We start from the raw sequence: 13,289 nt of genomic DNA, 5'->3' as shown, positions 1-13,289 counted from the left end.
CGATATTATTCTTCATATGAGAGTTCAAGATTGGCCCACACCAGATTTTGGTGACTGATATTTCTCTCTGTTTCCACTTTCAAACATCCTAACCTCTGTGCCAGCATCTTGACATCCCTCTAACGGTCAGACCTTTCTACCTGCATGTTGGAGCATTGCTATTATAGCAATATCATTCTTGAAAATGTGTAAAAGTGGTGAAAGATCAGGGCCCCCTTTAAGGAATAAGATAAATCACATGTGGTCATGTGATGTCTAAAAAAAAGCAAAGTTCTGTTACGCAAAATTATGATTTTGAATGACTGATGTTAATGAAGTGAAAGTGAACAGGACATGTTGAAATAACATCATGTATATTATGGGATGTCACAAGTCATTTTTAGTCAGCAGCTCTGGATCATGATATTACCTTAGTTTATATTTCTAACTTTGAACTATTGGGCTTGTGGTTCTATATAGTTCACGGGATGAACCCGTAACCTTTGTGTCAATGTGGGCTGAATCTTTTTGCTTTCACCAGCCTATACTTCTGTATGTCAGAGGAAATCGAGAGAGAACGACAGGAGTCAAAAAGTGCATTTTATACATGGTGTCTTATGTCGTTACCAAAAGGAAATGGCTACAAGCAGTGACTTAAACATGCAGGTGGCAAAGCTTTACAACTGAATTCTGATTATACGTTGTTGTTCCTGACTGTTCAATGATTTTGCTATTTAATGAACTGACTGCTTGACTTTGATTTAATGTATTTGAGCAAGTATTTGTCTTTGCCTTCTTTTTTTTTTTTTTGCATAAGCAATGATTTCAATGGACAGACTGTTGAATCAGAAGTCAGAAACTTTCAGCCTGATCTTGTCACTGATAATGAATGTAAAAGTTGATGCATTGCAAATAATCTTTCAAATCTAGTTATATGGTACCTAGATGATCATTGCTTTTCTGTCAGTTAATTTATAGTTCTATGCTCCTACGCGTGTGTTTCCTGTCAACGGTGTAGTTTTACACAGAATAGGTAACGATATTTTGCAGTTCTTATACACAGTATGCATTACTGGTGGTGAGATATGCAAGAGTAGTATTTAGCAATAGTCAGTAGTGAAAGATACATTTACCTCTTTAAAACTTGATCTGCGAGCTGTGCTGGGCTGAAGCCCTTGATTGTACATTACACTGCATGTGGAATGCCTGTGGCTTTAAGGCTTCTCCCAAGCGGGTCTGGGTTTACCTTCGCCCAGTTTGTGTCTCTCACGTGTCACCAAGACGACCGTTAAACAGAGACGAGCCCCGTTGTGTCTGAAAATAAATATCTAACTGCACCACCGTTCTAAAGCTATTTCCAGATTCCTCAAAGACTCTTCTGTCCGTTTGATTTTAGTGATTTTAGCTGCGCCTTCGTTTCCTGTTCTTAAATATGTGAAAGATTTATTTTGTCCTACGAGTACATTTGTGCTTTTCTATTTATGTTCTATTTCCATCCATATAATACATTTATTTTGTCCTGAATCCTTAGTTGCATCTTGTTTGTGCAGTGAAGTGTAAAGTCAATCCCATTTTATTTTTAATATACTGTGCACAGTATGATTAGTGGGTATCAGCTTTGCAGCTCGCTGCTTGACAAAATTATGAAAAATCTTTTGAATAGGCAGCATTTTAAGTTTGATTTAAGATTTCTAGCATGATGAACTGTAATGCTAGAAAATAGAAATATGACACGTTAGATGAACGCTAAACTTAGGAAGAGAAACAAAGCTCTTCATTATACGTCTGAACATTTCTTTACCCAGACGGGCATAAGAAAGTCCTTGAGGAAATAAGAGACACAAACCGGCTGGTTTTACTCCGACTGATTTCACATCGACGCCAAACTGATGTGAGCTCAGTGTAAATAGAACTAGTGTGATTTTATTTCATCTCGTCAACAGCTAGTATGTGCAGAACCCCCCCCCCCCCAAAAAAAAACTCTACCCTCATTGCCACAGAAGGCCAAGGCCTGATATAAGACTGTTACTTCGCTGTGTTTGACTGCAAAGGACTGTTTACTTTTCCTTATCAAGATAGTATTTACTCTATATTTGTACTGACTTAATTTTCTAATGCTACAAATTGAATGAGTGGAGAGAAAAACAACAACGCACAGAGCCCACATTGGTATGGCTTAACTCTTCTGCCAGGAAAAACAATATAACATCCTGTTGATTCAGGAAAACTAAAGACTGTTTGTCTCCCAGAAAACAGTGTCTCCGTCTTTTACTCCTGCAGCTATGAGACTGTAAGATTTAGAGAACATATGTGATTGTATGTAGCATAATTTCTTTCAATCTGGAGCCCTTCAATGTGCTGTGTGCATGTGTGAGAGAGTTATTGTCGGTCATGTTGTCATGATGTTAAATCATTGCCGCTTATAATGAGGCTAAAGTTGATTGTTGTTTGTATTTGTAAACATATTTATCGGTGTAAATATCCAAACATTTTTATGTCATCATGAATATCAAATTGATTTTGTATCTTGGTGTATATAGCATAGACATTTCTGATGTAAAATCCAAATAATGAGATGTTCTTGTGATCTAAAATGTGTTTTTGTATGTTTTTTCATATCCGGGAGCTTTATGTCCCATAAAGTGAGGGTTGTTTTTAATTATTATTATTATTTATTTTCATTCGGATTCTACCACAGTGGACGTGAACATGTGTCAAAATAAATGCTACAAAGTACATGTCGAGTTTTCTCAGCATTACACAGGTGCACGATTGTATCTGTCTGGGGTGTGGTGGCGAAATGTAACTTTAAGGTATTTGTATTTGTCTTTACTTGAGATAGCTGGGGCTCACCCCAACAGCCTTGAAACCATGTTTAGTTTCTCATGGGATACAGATGCACGCGGTGTCCTCAGACTTATTGGTCACCGGACACTCCCTGTGCTCTGTTTCTTCAGGGGAACCTTCACTAAAGTTCTGTTATGAGATACAGGGATGAATAGATGCTCTTTGTCCTGTCTCCTGGTCCTTGTACCCCTCACACCCCGCCATAAATATCTTATGTATGCTTAAGATTCTTTGCACATGTGCCCAAAGCTGCTTTGATTAATTACTCTCTTTTGAATAAAATAACAAAAGACAACTCTGTTTGACTCAGATCTTTATTTAACCAGATTTTTCCCATGACGGGGAGTACAGAAAAACAATCAAATAAATAATTTGATCAACTGAAAATAAATTAATATGATAGTGTCCCAACATTTAAAGTTGCATCTGACCGTAAAGGGCATGCACAGTGAGTTAAAATACATTTTGCTGACGCTGCCAAAAACCAATGCCATCTTCAGCACCATCTGGTGGTGTGACTTTTGATTACAAAAAAATACTTCAATGTGTATTATTATTCAGTTCCACAGGACAAGTACAGTATTATAAAGCTGGAAAAAGCTTAATTTGAATGTATAAATGGTGTCAAAAACTGTTTTAATGCACCTGATATAAAGCGTTTTATATATTTTACATATGAACAAAAACTATGCAATTAAATACGTTAAAAACAAAAATAGCAGCACTGTACACACTGTGGGGACGTTCAGCCCAGATATGAATAAAAGGGCTTTTCTGCTCTGTGATTGGTCAGGATGGACCAGCACCCACCCCTTCTCTTGACCACTCCCCGTCCGTGTTTTGCCTCACGTGACTCTTCGTGTTGTTCCATAAAGTTAAAAACAGTTTATGCTAGCGTCTCTTGCTCCCTGAAATTATCTTCTACTAGTTAATCTCTCTTTTTTTTTTTCCCTTTTAAACCATCCCCAGCCTCAAACGTCGGGAAGCCTCTTTAGCATTATCACTATTTTTTTCTGCTCTCTTTGTAATTTAATGTTATTATTTAGCATTTTATAGCTGCTAGCGTGCAGGACTCCCCCCCCCACCGTGTCATTTGTTACGAGGCTTTTGCGTTTGCAGGTCTGCTCTGCGGACGACTGGCTTGTTGTTTGTTGTGCTGCTCGTCCGTGGGGGGAGGTGGAGTGCAGCGTGGGGATTCTTTAATCGAGCATCAGGGGGGGAAATGGCGACCGACGTGGGTTCCACTGCTCCTCGAGCGGACGGTGAGTGAACGCGTTTAGCCTCTGCGTTGTGGAGCTGCCATTTGGGCCTTTCTTGCTGCTCCCGTTGTGCCTATTGTCCCTGCGTGAGATGGGGCTGCGGCGTTAGCCACGTTCCGCCATGTGGTCACGGTCACGCGTGGGTCGACAGTCGACGCGCGTGGACGCGGCTTCGGCTTTAGGGACGCAGCGGTATTTACGCATTTCCCTTTTTGCAGTGCTAAATAATAAAGAGATTTGAGAGACGTTGTTGAAATGCTTTGCATTTAACCCTTTCTGATTGGACGAGCCCAAAGCGCTCACTTCCGCTTTGGCAAACACGGTAAACACTGGCGCAGCACTTTTGTTGTTGCGTGAATTTTCACCCAAACACTCGTGTTCTTGATCCACATCTGTTCCACGTTTTTTCTCTTCCCCCCCCCCCGTCGTGATTCTCTAATAACCTGCGGGGTTTTGTTGCAGCTAACTCGCCCACATATTCGCATTGTAGCTTGTTATTTCCCACGTTGAGCGTAAAAGTGCGTTTATTTATTTATTTGCGCAACACAAAGGTGAGAAATGGAAGAACGAGAGGCAGCTTTGACTGAACTCGACAGATCCGTGCAAACCCCGGTGATAAATCAGCTAATTCTAAATCACGCGATGCTTATTCTGCGTTAGAATAATAACAATAAACGATCTGAAGCATTGCGCGGTGGGTTTGCTCTTTGTGGCACGTCGAGTTCCGTGCTTTTTACGCTCAGCCTGACGCTGACGTCACACATGTAGCCCACAATAACAACCAATAGGAGAGCCTTACATAATCTCTACATTGTACATCCAAAGCTTACATAAGTAGTAGAAATATATTGTTACCTCCACATCGAAGGACTATGTACGCATGTTTGCAGCGTCCCTGAAAATGTGCACACCTATAAAATTCACCTTGCCACAAATGGACTTGTTTTTCCCAGTGGCTGGGGGGGGGGGGGGGCACATCTGCACACACAGTGTGATTTGTAAACTGCACAAAGAGCAGTATTTGTACGTGCATCATTGGCGGAGACAAACTGATAGTAAAAACAACGACACATTAAAGCTACTGATAGTTTATCTGATCTTTTCTGCTCACTTATCTGCACCTGTTAGCATATCAAGCGTTCAGATGAAATGATTCCCGTTTGTCTCTATTTATTAAAGGTTGACTACCATTTGGGCAACCTTTTGTGCTGTGCTCGTCTCTCCCCTCTCCTTCAGCTTCTGTTTTTAACTCTCGTTGCACAAATGACCATCGTCGGCTCGTTTTCCAGTGACGTGTCTGAACAAAGTATGTCTCTTAAATTTCTAACCAGGTCCTTCGTGCAGTGGAATGGCGGTTAAACACATCCACACCCTTCTGTTGATAAAGAACTGCTGCAGAAAGCACACAAGCGAGGGTTGGCTCCCATTTGTCCCCTTATCAATGCGCAGGTTCTTTTTTTTTTTTTTTTTTACTTCAACTGACATTTTATATCAACAAAGCAAAAATCTCCAGAGATCCATCTTCACCAACAGATCTGGAATATATATATTTTTAATTGAAGGAGTCTCGTCGGGCGCGTTCTCCTGACAGGTCTCTGTTCTTATGATCGCACCTGATGCCAGCTTCAGAGAGATAACGCTGCTGCTGATCAACACACCGGGCGAGTGCTGATTGCACAAGGGTCAAGGTTCCATCATCTGACAGCCACATTGAAAACGGCTGAGGGGGGGGGGACTCGCATGCGCCTCCTGCACCCATGTGCACTCCTGCTGACTTGTCAAAAGAAAGTGATTTTTGCAATGCGACTTATCCACAAAGTGAAACCTTTTATTACAACAGACCAGTTTGTTGCATCGTTTGATTCTCCCAAACATTTGAACTGCGTTCACGCAGCTATGCGTACGCTCTGTAAAACCACGATCTGGCTCTTGAAAGGCCTGAATCTAAGTGCTGACGTGTCTGACAGCTCCCACGTGGCGCCCGAGGCCGGTGGCGGGCCTGCATCTACGGAAACATAACCGCGATCTTGGTTTGTTGAGCGGTAGATTGTTGCGATGTGACGGCGACGCGCATCAATCTTTAAAAGACGCCTTTTCTCGTAGGCAAGTTCTGCTTTACTGCGGCGCCTAACTTGTTTAAAGAATTGCTGAGTAAGCTGTTCTGCATTTTGTATTGCTCATTTTTGCAACTGGTGGCGAACGGCTCCAGTTTTTTTTCCCCCCAGCGTCCTCCCTTGCGATTGCTCATTCACGCATGCGCTCGGACGGCTGGCTCCTGCTTCACTGTGCAGGCAGGCGTTGCGGCCTAGTTGAGGGAAGGAAGAAGGAGACGCACGCGCGTGTTGGGCTGTTTACAGCTTTTTAAGGGCGTGTCTGCCACAGGTTCACTCGGGGAGGTGTCCTCCTCCGCTCCAAAGCTCCTCCCTTCCTTCCTTTCCTTTGTTTTCCCATTCCCGAGTTTGACAGAAGTCTGCTGAAGACGTGCGTCGGAAACCTTTGGCAGCATTTGTGACGGTTTGCATCTTTGCAGTTCCAGGTCATTAGTTTTATTTGTGACTTGGACAGTTTTGCCTTCTCCTGCTCCAAGATTTCCCTTTCTCCCGACTGCCCTGTCATGTGATCAGTCAAGGGCCCAACCATGCCATATGTAGTGAGGTCCACGCTGGCTTTAACCCCCCACCCCGCTAGCGTCAGCATTTCTCCACCATGTGCTCACGCTTCAGTCCCTGCTGCTCTAGCTGTTGTTGTTGTTGTTGTTTCTGTCTTGCAGACAGTTTCATCTCCACATGCGGTACTTTCTTAACTCCCGCAGAAGACGGCTTTGTTAAATGGCTTGACGCTTTGGCCGAGTTAACGCCAGCTGCTGGGTGACACGAGAACGCACACGTGTGAATTCTTGCTTCCGTCCTCTTGTGTTGACTTTTGTGCGACATTTTGAAGTGGCTGCGGCACACCCAGCCCAGGGCTGGGCTGAGTCCGATCAGGCCGACCAAAGCCACCATAAGAAAGTTAAGGAAAAATGACACCTAATGTGTCGCTTTAGGCGCGACATGTTTGGCTTTTTAGCAATAGACTGAGCATGGCCAGTGTGATATTTGTTTGCAATTGAATTAAACGTTTTACTTGACGGATGGTTCATGATGGGCTTATTTATAATGGTGACGTTTGAAATTAAATATAGATATTATGGGCGAAGGGTTCCATTCGGATATTTTGCAGATGGCCGCTGCCATTCCTCAGGGAAGGCTTTCCACAAGATTTTGTAAATGGGCTGCAGGGATTTCCTCTTAAGCATTAGTGAGGGCCAGCAAATGCAGCGTCTGAACCGCGGCGGGTGGGGCTGAGGGCAGAGATTTAATCCGGACTATCCGGTTCTCCAAGATCAAGCACTTTGCTTTTGCATCATGCACGGTGTTGTTGCCATACCGTTCTCAAACGCTGTCACGTCCGTTTGCTTATGTCTTCGGGCACCTGCACCATCTCATTGCAGTATACTTAGAAACTGTCCACAGGTCACGTTTTCTGACCACGGGGATGTTCTCTCTCGATGACAAACCGACAGACGCTGACCGCTCCTACAGCGGCGATGAAGACGTGCTGAACGAGGTGGAGGTCAACGGCAACTGGACGCCTCAGGAGAAGGCGCTGCACGAGGCGCGGCTCAAAGCCAAAGCCAAACGGCGCCTGCGCAAGTCCTCTTCTCGCAACTCAACCAGCGAGTCCTTTTCCGAGTCGGGAGATTTGGTAGGAGCGGACCCAAATAGTCCAAAGGGCAAAGTCAACACCAACGACCGTAAATCCAGGACGGGCAAAGGCCGAGGCCTCCCAAAAAAAGGTATGCTTAAAAAAATCACCGCCAACGCTGTCTGGCGTGAGCTACTGGATCTGTTTGGATGAAGGTGGTTTCACACTTCCATTCTGTGCAGGTGGGGCGGGTGGCAAAGGAGTGTGGGGGGCCGCTGGGATGGTTTACGAAGACGAGGAGCCCGACCTACGAGATCCCAACTATGATGAATCTTCTCAGGCGAGTGAGAATTTATGAACCGGGTTTTGGGTTCTCTCCAGATGTACCGGCAGCGTTGTCGCCTTAACGCCGCAGCGCTACATGAGTCCATGCGATACGTGGGGGGTTTAAAACGATTTATTCTGATGCGATGTCTTCAAATCCACTTTATTATGCATTCGTTGTGGAGATGCTATTGATTTCTAACGGTGCGCTTGTTCTCACACAGGGCGACACGGTATATGCAAAAGTCGTGCCAGAGATAGATGAGAAGGAATTGGGAAAAATGGTCAACCCAATTGTACAGGAATACTTTGAGCACGGAGACACGAAAGAGGTCCAGGTAAAGTGGGTCGCTTCTCTTTTCTTAACGCAGGCTGAAGAGCTGGCGTTCCCAGATCAATAGATTTGTAACGCTTCTGTCAGGAGAATTAAAAGGCTTGGGGATTTGTTTATTATTACCAGATAATGCTGAAGGAACTCAACCTGGGCCCCCACAAGTACGAGTTCTCTTCCCTGGCGGTGTCCCTGTCCCTGGAAGGCAAGGCCAGCCACAGAGAGCTGACCTCCCGCCTGCTGTCCGATCTGTCGGTCAAGGTGATGTCACAGAATGACATGGCTCGCGCCTTCGACAAGATGCTCCAAGAGCTCCCGGACCTCATTCTGGACACGCCGGAGGCTCCGCAGGTCTTTTTTTTGGGGCCTTTTTGCTAAACGCGTCGGAGTGCAAAACCGCACGCGCTGTGAATCGCATTGTATGAAGACGACTTATGAAATGTCTTTCAGATGCTGGGCCAGTTTATAGCCAGAGCCATAGCGGACCACATCCTTCCCATGTCTTTCCTGGACTGTCACAAGGGAAAAGTGGACTGCGAACATGCCAGGTGAGCCGAGACGAGCAAAATGACTTCTCCTACTCTTTTATGGTGAACTTGTCGGGTTGATTTTTACGGTCAGACGAGTGAAAAACCGTTCATAGATATAATCCGAACACTCCCAGATTGCTTCTTCCCCTTCGTGTCCAAAAAGATTTCTTCTTCTTCGACCCACAGAGTCCTGTAATATGATGTTTATCAGATAATGATCAATGTATGCCCACTTTTGGACACGCAGAAAAAACCCAATCCCGATCTTTTGTTTGTGGCTATTTCTGTTCCAGAGTGGCTTTAGACCGCGCTGCCGTGCTGCTGACCATGAAGAGGGGGATTGTTCGTCTGGATAACGTGTGGGGTGTGGGTGGAGGTCAGAGGCCTGTCAAACATCTCATCAAAGAGGCAAGCTCACATTTTAAAAGGGAAGAGTGTGGAGCGCTTTATTAACATGTCATACACAGGAGGCAGGAATGCATGCTGGGTAGGGCGCCGCGAGCCTGCCCCCCCCACCCTGCTTTGTGCTTTTGTCAGCAGAGCAGTGTTTCACTCTAGAAAAAGAACAGGAGTAACAAAAACAGGCGCCCGGGAGGCCGGACTTGAACTGAGATGCTCATCACACAAACGCTTGCGGCCCGTGTGCTTTTGGTTCCGTCTTGTTTACGGCCGAGGGATTTTTCATTTTTCTTTTTGCTCAGTCTTGTAACGTTGCGTAATCCCCAGACTGCAGGATCCTCCTGTCCAGTTCTGATTTCCGGCCTGGCTGTGTGCAGCCTCAGGGAGAACGCACCGATCTGCAGGAGGCACAGGGCCTCTTCTCATTCGCTGGCCTCTCTCTCTCTCTCTCGTTTTGCGACTCGCTGTAGTTGTGCTCTTGCTCGCAGGCTCTTTTAGTCCTGTCCTCCGTTTACCTTGTTCTTTCTTCCCCCGATTGACCACCTCCCCCCCACCCCCCCGGATCAGTGAATTAGACCGAGTTGACTCAGTGTTCACGATTCGTCAATCGTGCCTCTCTCAAATCTCAGTCAGCGTGACATAATCCAGCAATGCTAGCAAATGAAGTATTGGCTAAAGAATTTGGAAATAGCTCCAAAATAGAGGGAGACGTGTTTTTTCTTCCTCCCACTGACTTTGAGATGTGACATGCATGCCAAGTTTTAATCTCTAAGGAATCATTTTTCTTGCTTTAGAAACCCCCCCCCCCCGATCTGGAACTATCCATTTCAGCGCAGTGTTCCCTCCTGTAAAATGCAAGGGCATCGTTAATCCAGGGTGTGTTAGAATAAATAAAGGGTTGTCCTCCATTTGTTTTGGTACACAAATATTAACTGTACAGGGCGGCACGGTGGCGTAGTGGTTAGCGCCGTCGTCTCACAACAACAAGGTGCCGGGATTGAATCCTAGGAGTTGGTACGTTCTACCCGTGTCTGCGGGGGGTTTTCTCCCACCTCCAAGAACAAGCAATTTAGGTCCATTGATTACCCTAAATTGTATGTGTGTGTGTTCGTCGCCCGCAGTGCATCTGGGGTGTTACCCCGCCTCTCGCCCATAGCGAGCTGGGATAGGCTCCAGCAACTCCCTCGAAAAGTAGTAGAAAATGGATGGATATTAACTTTACATGAAACATAGGCAATTCAGCATAATCATATTTCATTTCGTCAATACTCCAGATTATGATAATCCATCTGATCTCTGCTCCGTATGACCTTGGAGAGCTGTCGGAGCGAGGCGAGTCTCCCCCCCCCCCCCCCCCTCTGACAACAGTTGCAGCTCTTAATTTATTCCAGCTGCATGTTGACGCAGGTTACACAAAGACGTTTCAAAGACGGTCTCGAATTGACGTTTTGTTTTTGTGCGTTCCAGATGAACCTCCTGCTGAAGGAGTATCTGACGTCAGGCGATGTGCTGGAGGCAGAACATTGTCTGCGGGACCTTGAAGTCCCACACTTCCACCACGAGCTGGTCTATGAGGTATTCAGGACCTGACAAAATCCGTGCATTCACCTCAGCCGATGGCGCTAAGTTGAACTGGGAGGGAAAAGTGATCTAAGATTTGCAACCATGCCCGGATCTCCTTCAAAATGAGATCGACTCCTTCAACTCTGTGTCGGTGGTCATAATTTCAAACGACCAACACTCCCACCATGCGGTGGAAGGGGACACACATCCCTGCAGCGGTCTCGTCATATTGACATTCAGCTCTATCTTTGTTTCACCAAAAAGGTTGTCGTGATGGTGCTCGAGTCGACGGGCGACACCGCCAGTCACATGATGATAAAGCTGCTGCGGTCCTTCTGGGAAACGGGCCTAATCACTGTGGACCAGATGAACAGGGTCGGTGAAATGGAATTCTCCATGAAAGATTTTTTTTTTTTTCTGAAAATGCACTCTTGTTTAATCTTTTATTCAATTACATTTGTCTAAATAGGGCTTCCAGCGTGTCTATAATGAGCTCCCAGAAATCAGCCTTGATGTGCCGCATGCCCACTCCATCATGGAGACCTTCGTGGACTTCTGCTACCAGGAGTCTGTCATCACCAAACAGCTGAGGGATGCCTGTCCTTCCAGGTCAGTAGGCCAGTAGCTGTCACGGAGATCCTGCTGGTTTCCCTTTCATAATTAAAACATGATCAGTCATCTTTGTTTCTCTTCTTGTGGATAAATCCTGTGGAACAAACCATATCAAGTAATCTGACTTCGACACCTTCTGACTATGGAACTAGTTTGCTCAGGACAATTCTTGTTTGTTTTAGATATATTCATGTGAATTGTTATCAATTAGACGAAGATTATTAACTGCAACCATTAAATAAAGTATTTCATGTCCTAAACTTTCTCCCACTAGAGGGCGGAAGCGTTTCGTGAGTGAAGGAGATGGAGGAGTGATCAAGAACTAACCCAGAAGAGGAAGAGGAAGAGGAGGAGGGGTGACTTGGAGACTTTGCACCCTGTTACCGCTCCAGCATTTCCCCCCCCCCCCCCTGAACCCAGGCTTGCTGGCATTCTCAAGTTTCCTTGTTCCCCTCTTGATCGTGTCATTACACAAACCAGCGTTGACGTTCGGTGAAAGTAGAATGAAGGGTGGCATGAGCATTCAGTTCCTTTCATCATGTTGGCAACCATTGTTGAGTTTCTTTGTAAGAATCTTCTTAATTTCTGGGGTGGATGTGCCCCCTCGCCCCACTTTTTTTTTTTTCTTTCTCGCAGCTTTGTGCCTGTTTAGCATGAATAATTCAACTCCAAGTGGCAAAATGACCGGAGGGCCAGGTATGGGAATGTGGGAAATGAATCAAGGTGAGGGTTTTTTTTTTTTTTTCTTGGTCTGCTTCACATGTTGCCAATGCCTCTTTTTTTTTTTCTTATTCCACAAATAAAAACAGTGTAAACCATAAAAACAGTGAGCACTTAGCTCAACACACACAAACGAGATCCAAACCGTTTCAAGGATGACATGCTGTGTAGCTTCTGTTTCTGTTGATCATTTATTAACAGTAAAAAAAAATGTATTGGTCTCTGAGGCTAAATGTTTACTTTGTGACGCACAGCAGCCAAAGTAAGAAGTTCTAGACGGTTTTTGAGTGTTTTTGAAAATTAAGATTTTTTTTGATGTGCATTTAAAAAATAAAAAAAAAAGCACTTGACTTAATTGCATTTAATGAATCTACAGCACACTTTATCAGTAAATGACTCTGGGTCGGTAACCTTTGCATTAGGAAACCAAACGTTTACAAAAAAGCAGAATCAATCTGTAAATTATATTTAATCTTGGAATCTGTTGAATGTCTTGGAAATGGCAACCCAAGCTTTCCTTGGAAGATAATTTGTTGCTCATATTGATACCTTTTTTTTTGCCACCCACTGTCTATATGTCGACCAAAGTTAATATGGCTGAGACATTTTTCATTCATTAAAAAAAAAAGAAACAAAGTTGTTGGGGTTTTTTGTGTGGTCTTTTTATTCATGCTAGCAGTGTTGATAACCCCGAACATAATGGTAGAGATGGAGTTGTGTTGATCAATCCTCAGCTCTGATGTTTCCGTATCAATTTAAACCACATTTTTCATTTTTACCTGTCTGTCGTCACTCGTCAGAGGCTCATTTCCTATTATTCTTGGCTTTTCTTGGAAGCAGTTTGAGGCCAAAGGTTGGAATTCTTTTTTATTCTTATATATTATCATTTATGGTGCATTTGAGATAATTGGCTATGTGTCTGCATGGTACAGCTTTATTATATGTATGATGTAAACCAGGGAATTGAAAAAAACAAAACTTTTTTTTGTGTTGCTTAGTGAACTATTGATTTAATTTAGATCAGCGTGGGTTCACGTCACA

General features: G+C 44.3%; 1 protein-coding gene across 1 annotated transcript; it reads left to right on the top strand.

The window, feature by feature from the left end:
• The first annotated feature begins 3,750 nt into the window (after window positions 1-3,750).
• pdcd4a (programmed cell death 4a) lies at window positions 3,751-12,876 on the top strand. Its single transcript, XM_068750805.1, has 11 exons — window positions 3,751-4,088; window positions 7,648-7,920; window positions 8,012-8,109; window positions 8,318-8,431; window positions 8,554-8,775; window positions 8,875-8,972; window positions 9,248-9,362; window positions 10,821-10,928; window positions 11,181-11,291; window positions 11,386-11,525; window positions 11,803-12,876. Exons 1-11 carry the CDS (start codon window positions 4,049-4,051, stop codon window positions 11,852-11,854), a joined length of 1,371 nt encoding a protein of 456 aa, XP_068606906.1. The 5' UTR covers window positions 3,751-4,048; the 3' UTR covers window positions 11,855-12,876.
• Window positions 12,877-13,289: the final 413 nt, after the last annotated feature.

The sequence above is a fragment of the Brachionichthys hirsutus genome, chromosome 17 (assembly GCF_040956055.1).
Source record: "Brachionichthys hirsutus isolate HB-005 chromosome 17, CSIRO-AGI_Bhir_v1, whole genome shotgun sequence".
Lineage (NCBI taxonomy): Eukaryota > Metazoa > Chordata > Actinopteri > Lophiiformes > Brachionichthyidae > Brachionichthys > Brachionichthys hirsutus.
This window is presented reverse-complemented; position numbering and strand designations above follow the sequence as displayed.

Coding starts and splice junctions, on each gene's coding strand:
- pdcd4a (XM_068750805.1), top strand. CDS start 4,049: ATGGCGACCGACGTGGGTTCCACTGCTCCTCGAGCGGACG. Junction 8,432..8,553: donor GAGACACGAAAGAGGTCCAG/GTAAAGTGGGTC, acceptor TATTATTACCAG/ATAATGCTGAAGGAACTCAA. Junction 11,526..11,802: donor AGGGATGCCTGTCCTTCCAG/GTCAGTAGGCCA, acceptor TTCTCCCACTAG/AGGGCGGAAGCGTTTCGTGA.